At 38.6% G+C, this 17,145-nt stretch overlaps 1 protein-coding gene across 2 annotated transcripts in view; it reads left to right on the top strand.

Annotated features, from left to right (window-relative positions):
- The first annotated feature begins 4,197 nt into the window (after positions 1-4,197).
- The window catches only part of MYBPC3 (myosin binding protein C3), a 60,853-nt gene continuing 47,905 nt past the window's right edge, over positions 4,198-17,145 (top strand). For both annotated transcript variants that reach the window (XM_058025800.1, XM_058025801.1), the window contains exons 1-6: positions 4,198-4,288; positions 13,105-13,371; positions 15,321-15,416; positions 15,644-15,730; positions 15,872-16,020; positions 16,931-17,048. In XM_058025800.1, coding sequence (XP_057881783.1) covers positions 4,264-4,288; positions 13,105-13,371; positions 15,321-15,416; positions 15,644-15,730; positions 15,872-16,020; positions 16,931-17,048 — 742 coding nt within the window. In that variant the 5' untranslated portion in view covers positions 4,198-4,263. The remainder of the gene's footprint in view (positions 4,289-13,104; positions 13,372-15,320; positions 15,417-15,643; positions 15,731-15,871; positions 16,021-16,930; positions 17,049-17,145) is intronic.

Raw genomic sequence — 17,145 nt, 5'->3', positions numbered from 1 at the left:
AAGGTTATGCAAAGGATTGGGGAAGCGGCTTTGTGGTAGGAAGGAATGCAGTTTCTGTGCCTTAAGGGCTCCCTCTGAGCTTCTGTTTTAACTCCCCAGCAGCAGAGCAGCAGTGCTTTGGGTATAAGAAGCCCTTTGACCACTGGTGCCTCTGTGCAGAATGCTTCGATTCCTCTGCCTTATGCAAAGTGAAGAATGTTTGGGTGCTGAGCTGGGCATTTGCGTATACAAATCAGTTTGGGTTCTTTTAGATTTACTGACATTTCTGAGTTTTGAGTGTCTACTTTCAGAAACATAATTTTAGATTTCTTCTCTAGATATTCCCTCTTCTCTTTTTTCCCACTCACCCACACTGTGCTTTCCTTTCTCTGCTAACCTGAGCTATCAATTCCCAGCTCTTCGGTCAGCTTTGCTCCATACCTAGATTCAGCCAGCAGATGCCTCCATATTTAGTAGATTCCAACTGCTTTATTCTCAATGTCCCTTTTCAACTTTTGCCCAGCTAGTTCATTGCTTCCTCTCAGGCCAACTTTTCTCACAAATGCCTCCAGTCAGCTTCTCTTTATGTAAGTGGTTCTCAGTTCCAAATTATTTGTTCAGCCATTTATAGTTTTTCCATCCCACATCCTCTTACAGTTTCAGTCTTATCACCAGTTCTCTTCCCTTCGCCCCATTTCTATTCCAGCTCCCCATCTAATATTCTTGTCCTTCAATAATCTGTTTTAAATCCCTCCCATATTACCTAGAAAAACCAATTTTCTCCCCCCATCCACGCCCTTCAATCACACATTTTTATTTCCTCCTCCCACTCAAATTGGTGTGATCCCTTCCCTCTCAGAAGTTCCAACTATTTGCCCCCCATCCCTGCTGGTTCTCCCCTTTATTTTGATATGCCTGAGGGAGATAATGTTTGGAGCACAGGACACAAAGGCTGTTTGCTTTTACTTTAGGTGTCTGGATTAAGTCCAAGTCCCACATTAGCCCTGACATAAATGCATAGAAAACTCTGCTGAGCCCTGCACTGGACCTAAATGACCCAAAAAAACTTCTTCAGAGGATGAAATGTAGAAAGTTCTCACTGAGCATATGGAGACTGCATTTTTTCCACATAGTCTAGAATATGCAGTAACTCAGGTTGTTTAGCATGAAGCCAGTTAAAAGAACATCCCTGAAATGAAAGCAAGCTGCTGTCAAATATACAGAAAGAGCTCAAGTATGGAGTGCAAAGGGTAGGGATACAAAATGCTTGTGCAGAGGAAAGCTCAAATAAGCATTACCCAAATCTCCTAAATCCCTGTAAACTCAAGTTCTGTCAGAAAGGTCAAGCAGCTTTGCACTGTACACACCAGCACTCTGTGATTCAAAAACTCAAAGGAAACAGTGAGGATTAGATTGGATATTGGGAATAGATTCTTCACCCAGAGGGTGGGTGGGCACTAGAACAGAACTTCTAGGAAAGCCACAGCAGGAACCTGCCACAGTTCAAGGAATGTTTGGACAATGCCCTCAGGGACCTGGTGTGGGTACAGGGGCTGTCCTGTGCAAAGTCAGGAGCTGGATTTGATGAACCTTGTGGATCCCTTCCAGCTCAGGATATTCCGTGATTCTATGAGCACTTCAGTGGATGGGTCCTGCTGGGCCTGTGCTCTGCACTGAGCCACTTCAGCTGTCCCACCATTCCCACCAGCAAATCTGCAGCCACTGAGGCAATTTTACTGCCTTGTCCTCAGAAACTGCAGAGCCACTGAGGAGGTGGTAATTTGATGACACAAAACAAAAGTCAGAGAAACAAATAAACAGAAATAGAGACAAGAAATTAAATGGCATGAAAGAAACTACCAGGAAAAGAAGTCCAAAATAGAAAAGTAATATATAGACTTTCTGTCTGGATAGTTAAATTTGGGCAGAGTCACAAGCACCTAAATACATAGCTTTTTAATAAGAAGTTGTGTAGTCTTTTTAGATGGAGGTGCTGTTAACTTTGGCTATAAATAATAAATCCTTGGTTTTCTCTGTGTAAGCCATGGTGCAGCTATCCAAAATTGCACAGCATGTCACGGCAGGGCACCAATTTCTGTCATTTTTGAACTTGATTTTGAATTACGTGGCGAAAGACACTGTCTGAAGCACAGAGAAATAATTTCAGAGTAATTCTTCTGACAAGGAAGAATTTTCCCTCTCACTCACTTTTTAAGCACAGGCCCTGAGACATTTATTTCATGTTGCTTCACTGTTCTTGTACATTAGTTTCATTTGAACACAGGAGAAACTTCACACACTTGCTAAACAATTATCTAGTGTTGCAGTGCACTACAAAGTAGTTATCACAATCAACTGTGTAGTTTTGGGTCAGGGTAGCCCTTGAAATTATACATTTCATTTGCATAGCAGTTTTGTTATTAAAAGTAGTCAAATAATATAATATAATGTAATGTAATATAATATAGAAAATGCTAGAAAAAGTTTACTATTACAACAATGCTGCCACCTGGTAACCTAATGTGTAATAGCAGACAAAACATTCATTTTTCCCAGTATTGAACAAAGCAATATATTTGAAATATTACTTTAAATAACATTAAAAGTCACAAAATCTGCAAAGTTTTTATTGGGTTAGAATCATTTCCCTGCATCAGATTAAATCCTCATAGCTGTGTTTCATTGTGGGAAAGAAGTGAGACCCAAGCCCTTTGAAAGGTTTCAAGGCAAAGCAAATAGCCAAAGGAAATTTCCTGACTCCCAGTGAAATATCTCAGGCACAGGATAGTAGCCAAATACAAATCATGGGAACTGCGCTCCACTAGAAACCAGGCAATGGAAATTAAACACAGGCGACATCCTGCCCATCTCCCTCACTCATCCATTAAAAATTGCTTCAAGGGAAGGGGAGGAGGTGTTTGGCCCCAAATCAGGAGAAGTATCAGCTGTGACTCTTGCATCAGCCTACTGAGAGAGTTAGATGTGAAAGACAGACACGGAGTTCAGTGACTGATGAGCTGCTTGCACACTGGTCTATTCTGAACTCCATGCCAAAATGTTAAATCATTTAAAAATGAGTTTTTTACAGGAGAGTAAAGCTGGGGGGAAAAAATGAAAACCACAACTTTTTTCTTTTTTTTTTTTTTTTTTAATTATTTTGTCGATACAAGTGGTGGCTAAAATATGCTCAATGTTTGGCCTCCAGAGTTTTTTGGTAAAGCTTAAAACTCAAAATTGATAAACCATCATGATAACAAAAGAATGATTGTCCACAGTTACTATTTAGCCATATATGAATATGCTAAATAATATGCATATTAATATGCAAAATCTATATATATATATTTGACATATATGAATTTTGCTAAATATAGGATTAAATAAGAAGCAATGATTGGAGCATGAAATGGCCATACAAGAATAATTTTCTAGTGAGATTTTCCCCCAGATCTTTTCTATGTGATTAAGCAAAATTGAAACTTCTAGTGGCATAAAACAGAACCTTGTAACTATTTTTAAAATGATATTTAAAAGAAGAAGAAAAAAAACTTGCTAGTTAAGAAACGTATGCTGTGGATCTAGTGGGTGGATGGGGAGGGAGGACTAAAACTATTTAAGTAGTGTCATGCTTTCTACTTGTGACTGCAAATGTCAGTATTGTGTAAGTGTCTCTGCAAAAGAAAGTTCTTTCCTTAAAGTTCACAGTTAGTTCTACAAATACAGTCTTTGGTTGAAGAGCTAAAAAAAGAAACAAGAAAACCAGTTTGTGAGGGGCTGTTCAGCTCTGACCCAGTTATGACAAAAAACAAAAACTGAAATAAGTGGTAAGAATATAAGCAAATGCACACTTAGAGTAAGCAGGAACCAGCACACAGGAGATGTAACAATCAGATCTAGTTTGCTGCATGTGCTGTAAACATGGCAGTGCTGGAATTCTCCATGCAACACATGCCTGGAGCCAGAAAACGCTCTTCAGGCATGTGCAGCATCACACTGTGCTCTGGTTTATAGCACCAGATCAGTGGTAGCCAGCCTTGGGTGGCCTGAGCTCCCTGGCTCCTGGAACTTGGCTATATTTATCCCAGCTGATGTAGCCTGTCAAGTGCCCTGCTGCTGATAAGGTGCCGTAGCCAACAACAGGGGGGGACCAAGGGGGAGGAGCAGGATGGGGGCTTCCACCCCTGGGGCTTTAGGGGGTCTCAAAAGCCCTGCAGTCCCATTGCTGTGTGACTCATACCCTGCTTTCTAGAGACAGCTGGGAGCTCCACCAGAAACAAAGGGAGGATGCCAGAGCCCGTAAAGAAAACAGGTAAGGATCATAACTGACAGACAAAACTGAGAACAGCCTGACAGGAAAAATATGAGTAGATTATGTATGCTAGAGAAATTAGATGCCTCAAAGGAAAAAATAAATAGACAGGGAAAAAATTTATTAAGTTATAGATGTAAGAGATACTGAGTGATCTTGAAGAGAAATTACTAACTGCTTTGATAACCCTCGGCCACAGAATTTTCTCAAGAGACTTTGGATGAGGAAAAAATAGAGGTGAAACTCATTTGATTCTCAGTTGCGCTTAATTTCTCATTTCCTTTCCTAGTCACCTTTAGGTCTCTGAAAAAAAAAAAAACATATACAGGCTTGTAGTCTCTCTCTTGGACAGCTAAATAGTATAAATATCTCCTGCTTTTATTTTGGGTTTGGGGTTTTTTCCGCCTGACAATTTGTAGAAGTATTATTGGCAAAATTTGATGGTATTTATTGTGAATGAAATCTCTGTGAAAATGAAAACAAACAGAACCTGGTCAGAGTTTATTCTTTCTGTTTCTTTTAACCACTGACAATAGAATTCTAGGAAAAAAAAGGCAAATTGTACTGTGAAGAATACATGGCAATTTCTTTTCCTTGCCCTCCTTCATCCTTTCCCCTTGAGCCAGAAGAGAACTAGCCATTTTCAGGAAGCCAAGGTCACAGAGCCACAGAGAAAAATGCCAGGAAACTACTTCAAATTTATGAATGTTTTAATTAAAAATCTTCAAATAAGGAATCACTCAGATGCTGTCCACACAGAGGAGGCCTAGAATGGGGTGCAAGGTGCAATGAATTTGGTGTTTGTAGGAGGAAGAGAGCCTGGGAAGAAAAGGAAGAGGCAGCTAACTTCAGGATACCTGCAGAGGAAGATGCCTCAGGAGCAGTTTGCTCTAAAAGTTTGGAAAAAAAACTGACAAAAGCTGAATTTCTGATTGTTTGTCAAGTGTGAACATGCTCAATAGTCAGGTCTGGAGAAATTTGTACTAAATCTGGGATTCTCCACTTTAGAGCTGTCACTTCATTGATGCCAGTGCACATCCAGAATCACCACTACCTGAATGTACAGTACGAGGTGCACGTGTTTTTAGAAATGTACAGTTTCCAGAGTTAGCCAGTGCCAGCTGTGGAGACTTATTAATAATGGCCTTTGTGCTTTGCAAAGGCCTGAGCAGGATTGGTCTGCTCTTAGTTTGGCCACTGAGACAATCTCCTATTGTCACAATAACAAAAGGAGAACTTGCTAAGAACCTTCATTTGACCAAAATACTTGAAATCAGCCACCACCAGAGGCAGACCCATTACACACCCAGAGATTCCCCCATTACAACCTGCCAAGCATCAAAGCATGGTTAACTCCAACAAGATTCTTTGTGTTCCCTCTGTGTGATAACCCTAAAGCAACAGTGGTGTCAGCAATCCTTACATTGTATTACAAATATAACATCAGTTCATATTCATAAGGCTGCCTTTTCTAATGAGTGTAGATTTGTATATAAAAAAGAAATATATATTAGATCCTGTAATTGTAGACAAAAACTTGAAAATATAAGCCGGAAAGTTTCCTCAAAAATGAGAAAATCATACTTATATTATGGTTTTAAAGTCACATGATTTTTAAGTTTTATTGAAATGTTCAATTGTTGTGAATGCAGACAAAAAGAAATACAACAGAGTAGGCAGAATTTGACAGTGACACCTTGGCATTATGACTTCTGATTTCTAATTCTTTAACTGCCTTTAAATTAACATTTCCATTCTCTGTGGGGGAGAGGCAATGTCTCTGTTTGTGAAGATGCCCACTTTTGCTGGCTAATGGTGAAGAGAAATTCTATCCCAACTTATTTCTCCAGAGAAATCTAACAGGTGTCTAACATCACTAGTCCTACACAGTTCTTATGAACAAACCAGACCAAACACTGGGATTATCACAGCAGGGGGAGGAAAAGCTCTTGTTACACACTCTGACCGAGACAGAACCAGTCACATGCCCCACAACTTTTAGAGAGGATCTTCTCAGTCTCCCAGGAGACACTAATCCCTTTGGTTTTCTATTTCATGTTGTTTATACAGTTCAAGCCATTTCAAGATGGGATAATGCTGAGCACCATCTCGGGAGGGCCAAATAGCCATTGGGCAATTCATACTTGGATAAATCACAATTCCTGCCTTTCACACACCATGTAGCCAGATTACTGAAGAGCCCAAAGAAGTCCCTAGTCTGTACTACTGAAATTTGTGCATCTGGTGTATATGCACAAGAAAATTCTTCATGTCAAAGAATGATCAGAGATACTCTGCTTATATCTGCTGTTTTAACAGGGCTTTTAACATGTAAAAAGAAATGAACCACAACAACCAAAAAACACCCAAAACCCACCCAAATAAACAAAAAAACCCCCATCCACCAACCCCCCCCCCCCCCCCGCAAAATCCCACCAAAAAACCAAAATCATTGTATAAACCATTAAACTTAAAATGGTGTGGTGAATTAGATTTTCCAACAGACATTCTTTCACTTTCAAATGCCCAACTAAAATGCTTCAGGATAAAGCACTTCCCTACTTATTTCAAGAATGACAAAAGAACTGTCCTAACCTTCTAGAAAATCCACAAGAGAAATAGAATTTATAAGACCTGTAAGAGTTTTGTATGACAGCAAACAATCAAACTTTGAAAAGCACCACTCTTTGCAGGTTTCTGTTGCAGAAACTTTATGTTTTTATCCCTTTGATTTAAACATTTCATAGTGTATCTATGTTCAAAAGCTCACTATTTTGAAAATTTTGATCATTTTTTTGTTCTGAAAATTCAGAAATGTTAAAAAAACCCCAACCATTTCCCTAAAAATATTTTATGACATTAGGAGGAAATAGTTGACTTTTTAAACACCAAATTTAGTAGATAAATGGGACTTAATGGGAAGTATGTGCTTATTATAGCTGGGAAAGGAGAAGTCTATATTACTCACCTTCTCTGAAGATCAGTCAGCTTTTACTCACATATTTTATAGACTGAGGAGTCAAGATTTTGCAGTTCTGATTAGGAAATTTCATCCAAAATTTACAAATCACTTGTAAGTAAACAGAGGTTTCAATACTACTACTACTACTACTAAAAATAACAATTATATTAATAATAATAATTGCATAATGAAGAGTAAACCACATAATTTTAGTTTGAATATGAGATCATTGTTTCACGTTTGCAAGCACCTAGCAGAACAAAATACTGCAACAAACTTCTATGCACCACAGGAATGCAGAAAAAACCCTAAATTAATTCAGACATAGTTTCCTCTTGTGCAAGTTAAGATTCAAACCAAGCTGAACAGTATTATTCCCCTTTTACAGCAAGTGTGATGGATGCATGGAGAGAGAGGTGACTGATTAGTGAAACTATTCCTTGCCTGTTGCTCATGCTGCAGGAATTTGCAATCTCAGCTGCTGAAGTAGGCAAGGAATGATAAGATTGAGTCTTTCAATAGCTTCTGGATCATGGAATGATTAAGCTTGTAATTGCAAGAAGCCACTTAGGTCCTGACTGAGGAATGTGCAGCATCTTTATATAGTTCCTCATGAAGGAATTTACAAGCTCCATTACTGAACTCTGCTTATCCTCAGTTGGGCTTTTAACTCAATGGAAGAGCAAATGATACAGACGCAAAACTAGATGCCAAGTGCAAGCAAAAGTCAATTTTCAACATGAAGTCCTAACAAATTAAAGAATTCCAAAAGCTATTACTGCTTTTGTAATATTATTTAAATATATTGACCAATACATATTTTAACATTCTCTGAAGTACAGAGAATGTGCAATAAGATAACTCAGCTTTGTGGGAGAAACCTGTGATTATTTTGTCTAATTTCACTCATCACAAATTTCTGTTGTAGTTTCTAGCAGCTGCATCCAACCAGATACATTAGATTCTCCTCAGGAACTTATACCTTTAACAGGTTTTATTTCAGAAAGGAAGAAATATCATCTGAAAATGTCATCTAACACATATTCTCCTCTACCACTCTGTGTAGAAAACACATTTCTTGCTCACTTTCATTTCACATAGTTCACACATACTTTGAAATTCTAGTATTTCAGGAATAGGTTTTCAGCTGATGCTTGTGACTCTAAGCCAGATTATTTAGAGAATGTTGCTGGCAAATGAAATTCTTTTGGTAATTTAAACATTATTTTACTGTACACCTTACCTCCATTTTTTCTGACAATAATGAATTAAGAATTGCTCTTCAAGCTTCTAATAATAATTTTTCTTCTTATTAGAGATACAACAGTACTTGGCAGCTACCTACTAACAATTTAATGCTGTACAAAGACAATGGAAAAACAGTCTCTGCTTGAAAACACTCATAAAATAAAAGCCCAGTAAATAGATTGACAGCTCAACAAGAGAGCAAAGGAAATAATTTTTAGTGCAATAGATAGAGACCCTGGTAGTAGCTTATCCATTTCTTGGGGTTTGCATAGGAGAGTATGAAAAAGACTTGAATCATAATAGTAAACTTGTTTGACGATGGATGTTAGAAAGACATTGCTTCAAAGCAGGTCAGAAAGCAAAGGAGAAAGCATGAAGGTGCTAGAATCAAGATTTAATAAATGGCAGCAGAATGAAGGCAAAATACTAAATTTGCTATTTTATTTAGGTGACTATTATGGAAAATTAGTTTTGGAACTCAAATTATTTTATTCTAGTTTAATTTGGTGCAAAGCAAATGTATTTTTTTTTCTTCATCCTCCTGATTGAAAGACCTACCAGTAAATTTTAAAAATGCAATCTGATCATAGATCTTCAAACAGAGGTTTTTATTACTGACCAGTTAAGCTGAAACTTGTGTAACATATACAGTGAATGGCTGATGTTACCTCTTCAGGTGTTTCAAGAGTTTTAGACGACACAAGTTCTGGTAGCTGCAGCCTTAACCACCAAAAAGTTTCTGCAAGATAACTGCAGACCACATACAGCTGCTTCCTCTTCTGCCTGGGGTAAAATCTGCTGGTTTATGTTACTCAGAAATTATGTGAGTGTGTTTGCATTATGGAAGCTAGAAGTGATTAGGAAGGCCTGGGTTATGAGAGGTGAAGTGTTGAATAATGGGTTAGTGCAAAGTGGCCCTAGGCTCATTTTCTTTTATTAGCTTCACGTCCCTCTTCTCTCCCTTCATTAAATCCCCACAGCAACACCAACTCCATCCCCAATAAACACACAGAGCACCTTCAACACTTTCTCTCTTCATCAGCCCTGGTAACTCACATGGCTCTCTGCTCTCCCCAGAAGTGCCATGGTGTGCTAGTGCTAATGTCACTTTTCTCTCCCCCTGTGTGGCTGGGTTACACAATTCCAGGAATCAGAGAGGTAACACAGTGAGCAGCAGAGGATATCAGGTGCCCCAGCCCTATGGCTCCCAACTCATGGGCACCTGCAGTCTGGATAAACACAGGACAGCGGCTGAGATCTGTCAGTGGCTGGCAGACACATTCCACAACATCACCCAGGACGTGTCACAGTCATTGGGTTTTCCACTGCCTCATGGTGGTGGTCACATTCAAGAGTGTTTAAAGTATGGCATGGATATATAGAACTCAGAGGGATGTATCTGGGTAGAAGCCAAACATTGTAGTGAGAGAGATTGTCAGATGGGGAATGTGTTTCTGATAAAAGCAGGCAGAAGTGTGGTTCTCAGGACAGACCAGAAGTTTTGGATGGTGGTGTTTAGGAGTATTCCTAATGGGGAAATACCTGAATTACATTGGTGTAACTGCATGAGAAAAAACCTCTGGTCAACTTGGGTTTATTTACATGTTACTTAAAGTAGCAGCCACAATGAAAGGGTGGGGAATAACTGAACTCTTTAACCTCTGAAGCAGCCCCTTTTCTTCCCCAAAAGGAAAAAATACAGTATTCTCTTCAGGTGCTTCTTCAGCAATCTCTCTTCTGCAGCAAAGTAATTTCCTGTAAAATCTCCAGACCTACATCTTTAGTTTTCCTTTGCAAAAAGAGCAGTGAAAGATGAAAGAAAAGCTGGGTAGAGAGAAGCCACTCTGGACACTGTCCCTGACTGCATTGCAACCACAGGAAAAATACTCATTTAAAACCTGAGTCTCCTTTACCAGTGAAAAAGTGGGTGCACAGCAGCTGCTGTTGAGGGCCTCTGTTCTCATGGGAGATTTTGGGCTTTTCCAATTCTGTACTTACCAGAAATATTCACAATCATTTTAAGTTGGAACTAAAGTGTCTTTTGGCAGGAAAGATGGGAGGGAATAAAAGGAGTCTTGCATATAAACTTCTGCACATGTGTTTAGATTTCCTAAAGCCAGAAATGTTGTGTAGTGGTAGAGATTTCTCACTGTGTTCTCACCAAAAATTTTGTTCTTGTTGAGTCATCTACAAAACAAATGTAAGAAACCTAATCACTTCACAGGGTGTGCAGCAGATCACAGAGTTACTTGCAAGTATGCCTGTCATGAAACCCTGACACTGTAGGCTGGAACCTTTACAAATCACTTTGCTGTTAGGTAATTAATACATTTTTAGGTTCTTTTGTGCTTAAATAGAAGAGTGATGATAATAGCACTCAAAGACTGAAAACATGCCTCTTTGCTGCTTTGTCTGTAGAACCATAGGAGCCAGCCAGCCAGTAGAGAGGGGCTCCCAGAACTGACCTGTCTCCCACTGTGCAGCAGCCTGGCACCTTCACAGGCCTTTGGAATCCTGCATGTCCTGCCTGCTGTGTACAGTAACTCTTATGCAGTTATTCGGGTTACACTGCACCAATGCACACCCTGCTGTGTCATTTACAGAAGTGCAGGATGGTACCTAAAGGTGTGCAGCTGGTAACAGGCAGCACGCTGTGGGACACTGCAGTACAAAGTCCTGTATTCTACAAAGCACTACATTTTTAAGGAACTATTGCACCAGATTAAAAAAAACCCCTCAATTATAAACATGCAGGAACATTCCACTCCCAGGGGAAATTTTCCACACTTTTAACAGGGAAGGAAACCATGCAGAAGAATAAAACAGGAGGTTTTTCAAGGTTTTTCTAGGCTCATTGAAAACTAAAATTATGTTTTCATCAGAAATACAAAATGAGGGGGGGAAGAAAAAGAAATTGAAAATATGTAATTTTGGGTTTTATATAATGAAGAAAAGCAAAATTCAATCTTTATTAAATTCTAAAAGTGTTTGTAGTTCATATTTTAACTGATGTTTAAGAAGGTTCAAATCCTTTGCAAAATAATGCAAGAAGCATGAATTGTGTTGTGGCTAAAGACCAAAGGCCATCAGATGAAATCTTTGCAGAGGTAACTCCACTAAGGTCAACTAAATTATGCAGTCTGAAGACATGCTACAGGAGTAGAGATTTTATAAAAATAATAGGTGGTATTTTTAATAATCTACCACTTACATGAACTTAAGCACCTGTTTGAGCATGAATATAAGCTTTCTCTTTTAAAACCTTTTCATGCCATATTTCTTTCATTTTTATAAAGCAGAACTAAAAGTTCAAAGCTAATTATAACCGTTGTTGTGTTGTATGGAGGAGTTCCTGCGGCTGCCAGAGGAGTAGAGCCATAGACAATTTGCCACAGAGGTGACTGATAAAATTAGATGTGATGAAATGACTAGTATTTTATAAAATGTAGTTATACAGGGGTGAGTCAATAGAAAGATGACAGAATGATGTGCAAAAAAACATGCAGTGTATGAATCAGAATGTTAATTGCTGGTATTTTTACACATCAACATAGCTCAAGGCAATTAGCAAATGATAACAGATTTCATTAAGACAAAAAACACGAACATGAAATGAAAAACTTGATTCCAAATAAAGATGAAGAAATATAAATAAAGAAATAAATCAGGTTAAAGAAATTAGTAAAACAAGTTACTTTACTAAAACCAAGTCTTGAGAGAGATTAGGATACCCATGGATGAAAATCATGATACATTATTTGTTTACAGTTCCCTATCTACTGTGCTACTTTGATTGCATATGAAGTAAAACATCATTTAGTTTAAACTTGTTCACCCTATATATTAATAATGTCATTAATTGCCCTCATAAGCTTCCCAAGCGTTTCTTGACACCCTGCAGAAATATTTTAATCTACACCTTGAAAGTAATTGTTGTAGAGTGTCATGTAGGCAAGTACTTCAACTTTTATTGCTGAAGTAAACTTCTGAATACAAACAATAATTTATATCCTTATAGCTGGAATGAAAGGGTCATCATAGGAATGTGAATTCCTTTCCACTAAAGCCTTCATCAGTCAAAACAGAAGGACTAAAGATGAACCATTAATTCCTTGTGGTCTATTAGGGCACAGGTTACTGCACAAAGTGCAGTGTGGTTGAAGAACAGATCCTGATCCTCTGTAACAACTGTATTAAGCAGCTGTTAGGACAAAATTAATAGTTCTAGATGAAAGTGCATGGCAAATTAATGTAGACAGCTAGATATGTAAGAATGCCATCTTGTCGTCGACCAAAACATTCACTTATGAAAAACCAGAGCTCAATATGGGGAAAAAGAAAGAGGAAGATAGAAAGTGAGGTGATTTTGCTCTCCATTTCACTTTATTTCATGACAATGTGGAGGAGATAAGACATCCCAGTGAAACACAGAACCTGATAAACTCAAAGACAATTCCACAACTTCTCTGGGGAAAGTGTTGAAATTTATAACTTGCATGGGCAGATGGGAGAGAAAGGAGGCAGCTGCTGCAGCCACAACAGCTGACTACACCAGATATGCCACAACTGCAAAACAGATTTCAGTGAGCCCTCTCTCTTTTTTTAGTTTCTGCATTTACCAAGAAGCCAAAGACAACAGAGGTGACAGCCGGAAACACAGCTGTGTTTGAAGCAGAGACAGAAAAATCCGGCATCAAGGTGAAATGGCAGCGAGCTGGCACAGAAATTACTGAAAGTGAAAAATATGTCATCAAGACAGAAGGCAACAAGCATTCACTGAAAATCAATAATGTAGGAAAAGAAGATGATGTGACATATGCTGTAATAGCTGGAAGTTCCAAGGTCAAATTTGAACTCAAGGTCAAGGAACCAGGTACATCATTTCCTATGCAATTCTGGTTTGATCAGTATTTCTAGTCCCACATGCAACCTTCAGAAATAAAGCCCATGGAAATTAGTCTATATAAACACTATAAAATGTCTCTACCAGCAATACATCTGTTTTGCCCAATTATTTGAAGCTGCTAATTCATATTAAGCTGAGGAATACATTTCCAGTGGCTAAGACACCTCTTTCCAGGTGTCAGAAGTCCACAGAGAAGAGATCATAGGGGAAATGTCAATGTACATCTTCAGAATTCTGCCAAGCTTTACACTTAACTACTGAAAAGCAAAGCAAAGCTAATCTAACCCTCACCCTGAAATAAACTGAAATGCCTGATCTTAGGACTGAAATTTTCTTATAATTATTTAATTTAAATACAAAATTGTAACAATTGACAAAACACAAGTTATACTGTAATGTTTCTAGAAGCTCATACATTCCCCAAAATTGTCTCAAAAATCTCCTGCTACCAAAAATGTGTATTTCAAGAGGGGCTTGAATATGAAGAGTAGCCTTTGTATTATTATGTACCTCCCATTATTACTACCTTTGTACGCATTAAAAGACCAGTTACATGGAATTTTCAAAAACTTTCCCAGGCTTTTCCTGGGAATAAATTTAAAGAGTCAAACTCCCTGGAATTTTCTCATGAAAAAATATCTGAAGACGCTTAGGATAGATGAAACCACTCATTTTTTGAAACATTTTGACCTTCCAGATCCCTTTTCCCCCTCCAAAATTGTATCCATTTACCACTTCTGATATTTGACTTTTTGATTTTCAACTTGGTGAAAAGCCTCAAACTCAGATTGTTTATATCACTTCCTTTTCTTTGCTATCACTGTTTGTTTTAGCAACATGATGGGACCTTGTGAGACCTTATGGTCAGCTGAAAATAAATAGAGGAATATTTAACATGCTTCAAGATGTCCTGTTCCATATGCAAAGACAGGGCATGACAGATTATGTGTGAGGGAAAATCCTGGTAGGGATTAGGACAACTTGACAGCTGTCAGAGCATGCAGAAATATGGTCCTGCTATCTCATCCTGAAAGGAAACTGGGCCATATAGTACTCATCATATTTTCCTCATTGTCTTTCAGGTTAGTTCCATGCAGAGGCTGCTATAGGCAGAAAACTTGCAAATAATGCTATGGAGCACAGTGGAGTGTGTAATGTCACAGAGTAACTGGATTGTCCATTATTATTTGGAAGCAGCTCCACTACCTACAGAGAAAAAATATCTTTCTCCAACTGATCTATTTCAAGAAATTCTACCTCCCTCCATCTGCTCCAGTTGCTCACTCCTACTCCATTTTCAGACAATTCTGTCTTCTCCATTGTGCCAAATGCATTTGCCTAAATTTGTCTCTGAGGTCATGGTTTAATTGAGAGGATACAAACTTCCATAAGCCAGGGGAAGACATTACAGATGGATTTTTAAAATGCTTTCTCCATATTGCTTACTAGCAGTGTTTAGAGCTTTTTCCAAGCTGCCCACAACAATAGGTTTTGTAACGTTACATTCCAACAGCATCATTAAACAAAATCTCATTAATAAGCAAACTGTTTACAAATGTAATAATTACATCATTTTTCGTTACCTTTTCTGTTTAGAAACAGACAGTACTTTCTTTAGTTTACTGACATTTGCAACAAATAATAGCATTATTCATCACCTGACAAGTTTCTACACATTAAGTCTATAGAATTTCAAAAACCAGGCATCAGTTCTATCTGTGCTCATCAAAAGAAAAAGCTTCATCATCCAGCTTCAGGGAGCCCCTTCTGCTTCCAGCACATCCTCTAGGCTCCAGGAAACAACACTAATTTCTCTGCATTTCCTAAAATATATTAGAGGCTGTTCTTTTGCAAAATTTCTTCAAAAAGAAAGAGGAAATAGACTTTCTCTAATCTTGGCTTACATTCATTTCCAGAAAAGAGTGAGACAGTCACTCCTGCAGAAGCTGCTCCAGCCCCAGCTGCCCCAGAGTCACCTGCTCCACCAGCAGAAAGCAGCCAAAACACAGAAGGTAATAGAGAATTAACATTGACATCAAGTCTGGTTTATTAGCAGAAGGGAAGAATATCCACAGGGACTCCTAAATGTGAGACAGAGACAGTAAGGAAAGCAGATCACAAAGAATAAAGAATCTCAGAGGCAGAAGAAATCTACTGAGAAGTTTTTAAATTAATTAAGTAGTTCACTATACAGTTTGATGCAAAAAAGTCTAAATAGTAATTATGTATATTATATCAGTTTCATCAGCTGAGACACACCAAGAAGAACCTCTGGACCCCATTGGGCTCTTTGTGGCACGACCACAGGATGGAGAAGTTACTGTTGGTGAGTGCGTGTTGGTCAAGTGAAGTTTGTAAACTGTACCTGTTGCTTGACTATCCCTAGCTCTCTAAGTACAGAGTGACAGCAGTGACACAACAGATAAACATAATTCATCATCTTACTTTAATCTACTTCTCCTCCAAGGTGGAAACATCACATTCACTGCCAAAGTAGCTGGTGAGAGCCTGCTGAAGAAGCCATCAGTGAAATGGTTCAAAGGAAAGTGGATGGACCTGGGAAGCAAAGTGGGGAAACATCTCCAGCTACATGACAGTTATGATCGAAATACCAAGGTACAATTGGCAGAACAGGGTTCTCGGTCTTCTAGCTACTAATCTTTAATCTGAGGAAAATAGAAACTAAAATAGTTTGATGTTAAGGTACCCAAAGCAACACACAAGGCCATACTTATTCACAGAAGTCTGTGTTTTGACCACACAGACAAGAGACAAACTCTACATACTCCTGCAAGACTTATCTGTGGTGAAATAAGAAAACATCTAGAGTAGTTTTGCACTTTCCACTGCAGAATTCCCTTCATCTTCCTTCAAGAAACTTGGTATATTTAAGAGAAAACAATCAGCTATTTAAGCATAGTCTATCTTGGTCTTAATAGGTCAATCATTCTGCTATTAGTGCTGGAATTCATTGCTCTCTTGCATTGTCTAGACTGCTTTAAGTAGCTGAATAAGACCCATTTTTAACCAGAAATTTGTCCAAAGGTACCTGAGCAGGAGGAACACGAGTCTGTACCACGACTTTGCTTCCACTGTGGTACATGAACCACTACCACCCTCTCCTGGAGGGAACGGGACAGACTAGCTCACATGAGCCACTCCTTTCCCTGAATTTTGGCCTCTTCTGCACACGTTCTGGGAAGAGGCTAAAGCTGCTTAGTGAAAGCATTATTCCTGTTTCCAGTGCACGTGGAATTAGTGTATGCCCCAGCACAGTTTGATAATACACCGTTTTATCCTCAAGCATACCTGTACTGACAGCACTCTTCAGCTGTTTCTACTGAATTGGGGATTATAGATAATTTTTTGTCAAAGTAATGAGTTGGACACTCATGAGGTTCTTAGTTCAAAGGATGAACAAAGACATAGTTCATCTTTTGTCTGTTTCTCTCCATGTATTCCCTCTCTCAGGTTTCACCATTTTATTTTCTAACTTAATTATTGTATCATTGGTGTTTTCTTCTAGGTGTACACCTTTGAAATGGAAATCATAGAAGCAAACATGACTTTTGCAGGAGGGTACAGATGTGAGGTGTCTACCAAGGACAAGTTTGATAGCTCTAATTTCAGCCTGACAGTCAATGGTAAGGTGAATTCCTTCCATCTCTCTTTTTCCTTCCTGCCCCTGTACTTTTTTTCCCTGTCCACCAACAATTCTTTCTGGTACATAATTGTTACTAG

This window comes from Melospiza georgiana, chromosome 6, assembly GCF_028018845.1.
Source record: "Melospiza georgiana isolate bMelGeo1 chromosome 6, bMelGeo1.pri, whole genome shotgun sequence".
NCBI classification, from domain to species: Eukaryota; Metazoa; Chordata; class Aves; order Passeriformes; family Passerellidae; genus Melospiza; species Melospiza georgiana.
The sequence above is the reverse complement of the archived record's forward strand: the minus strand, read 5'-3'. Positions and strand labels throughout refer to the sequence as shown.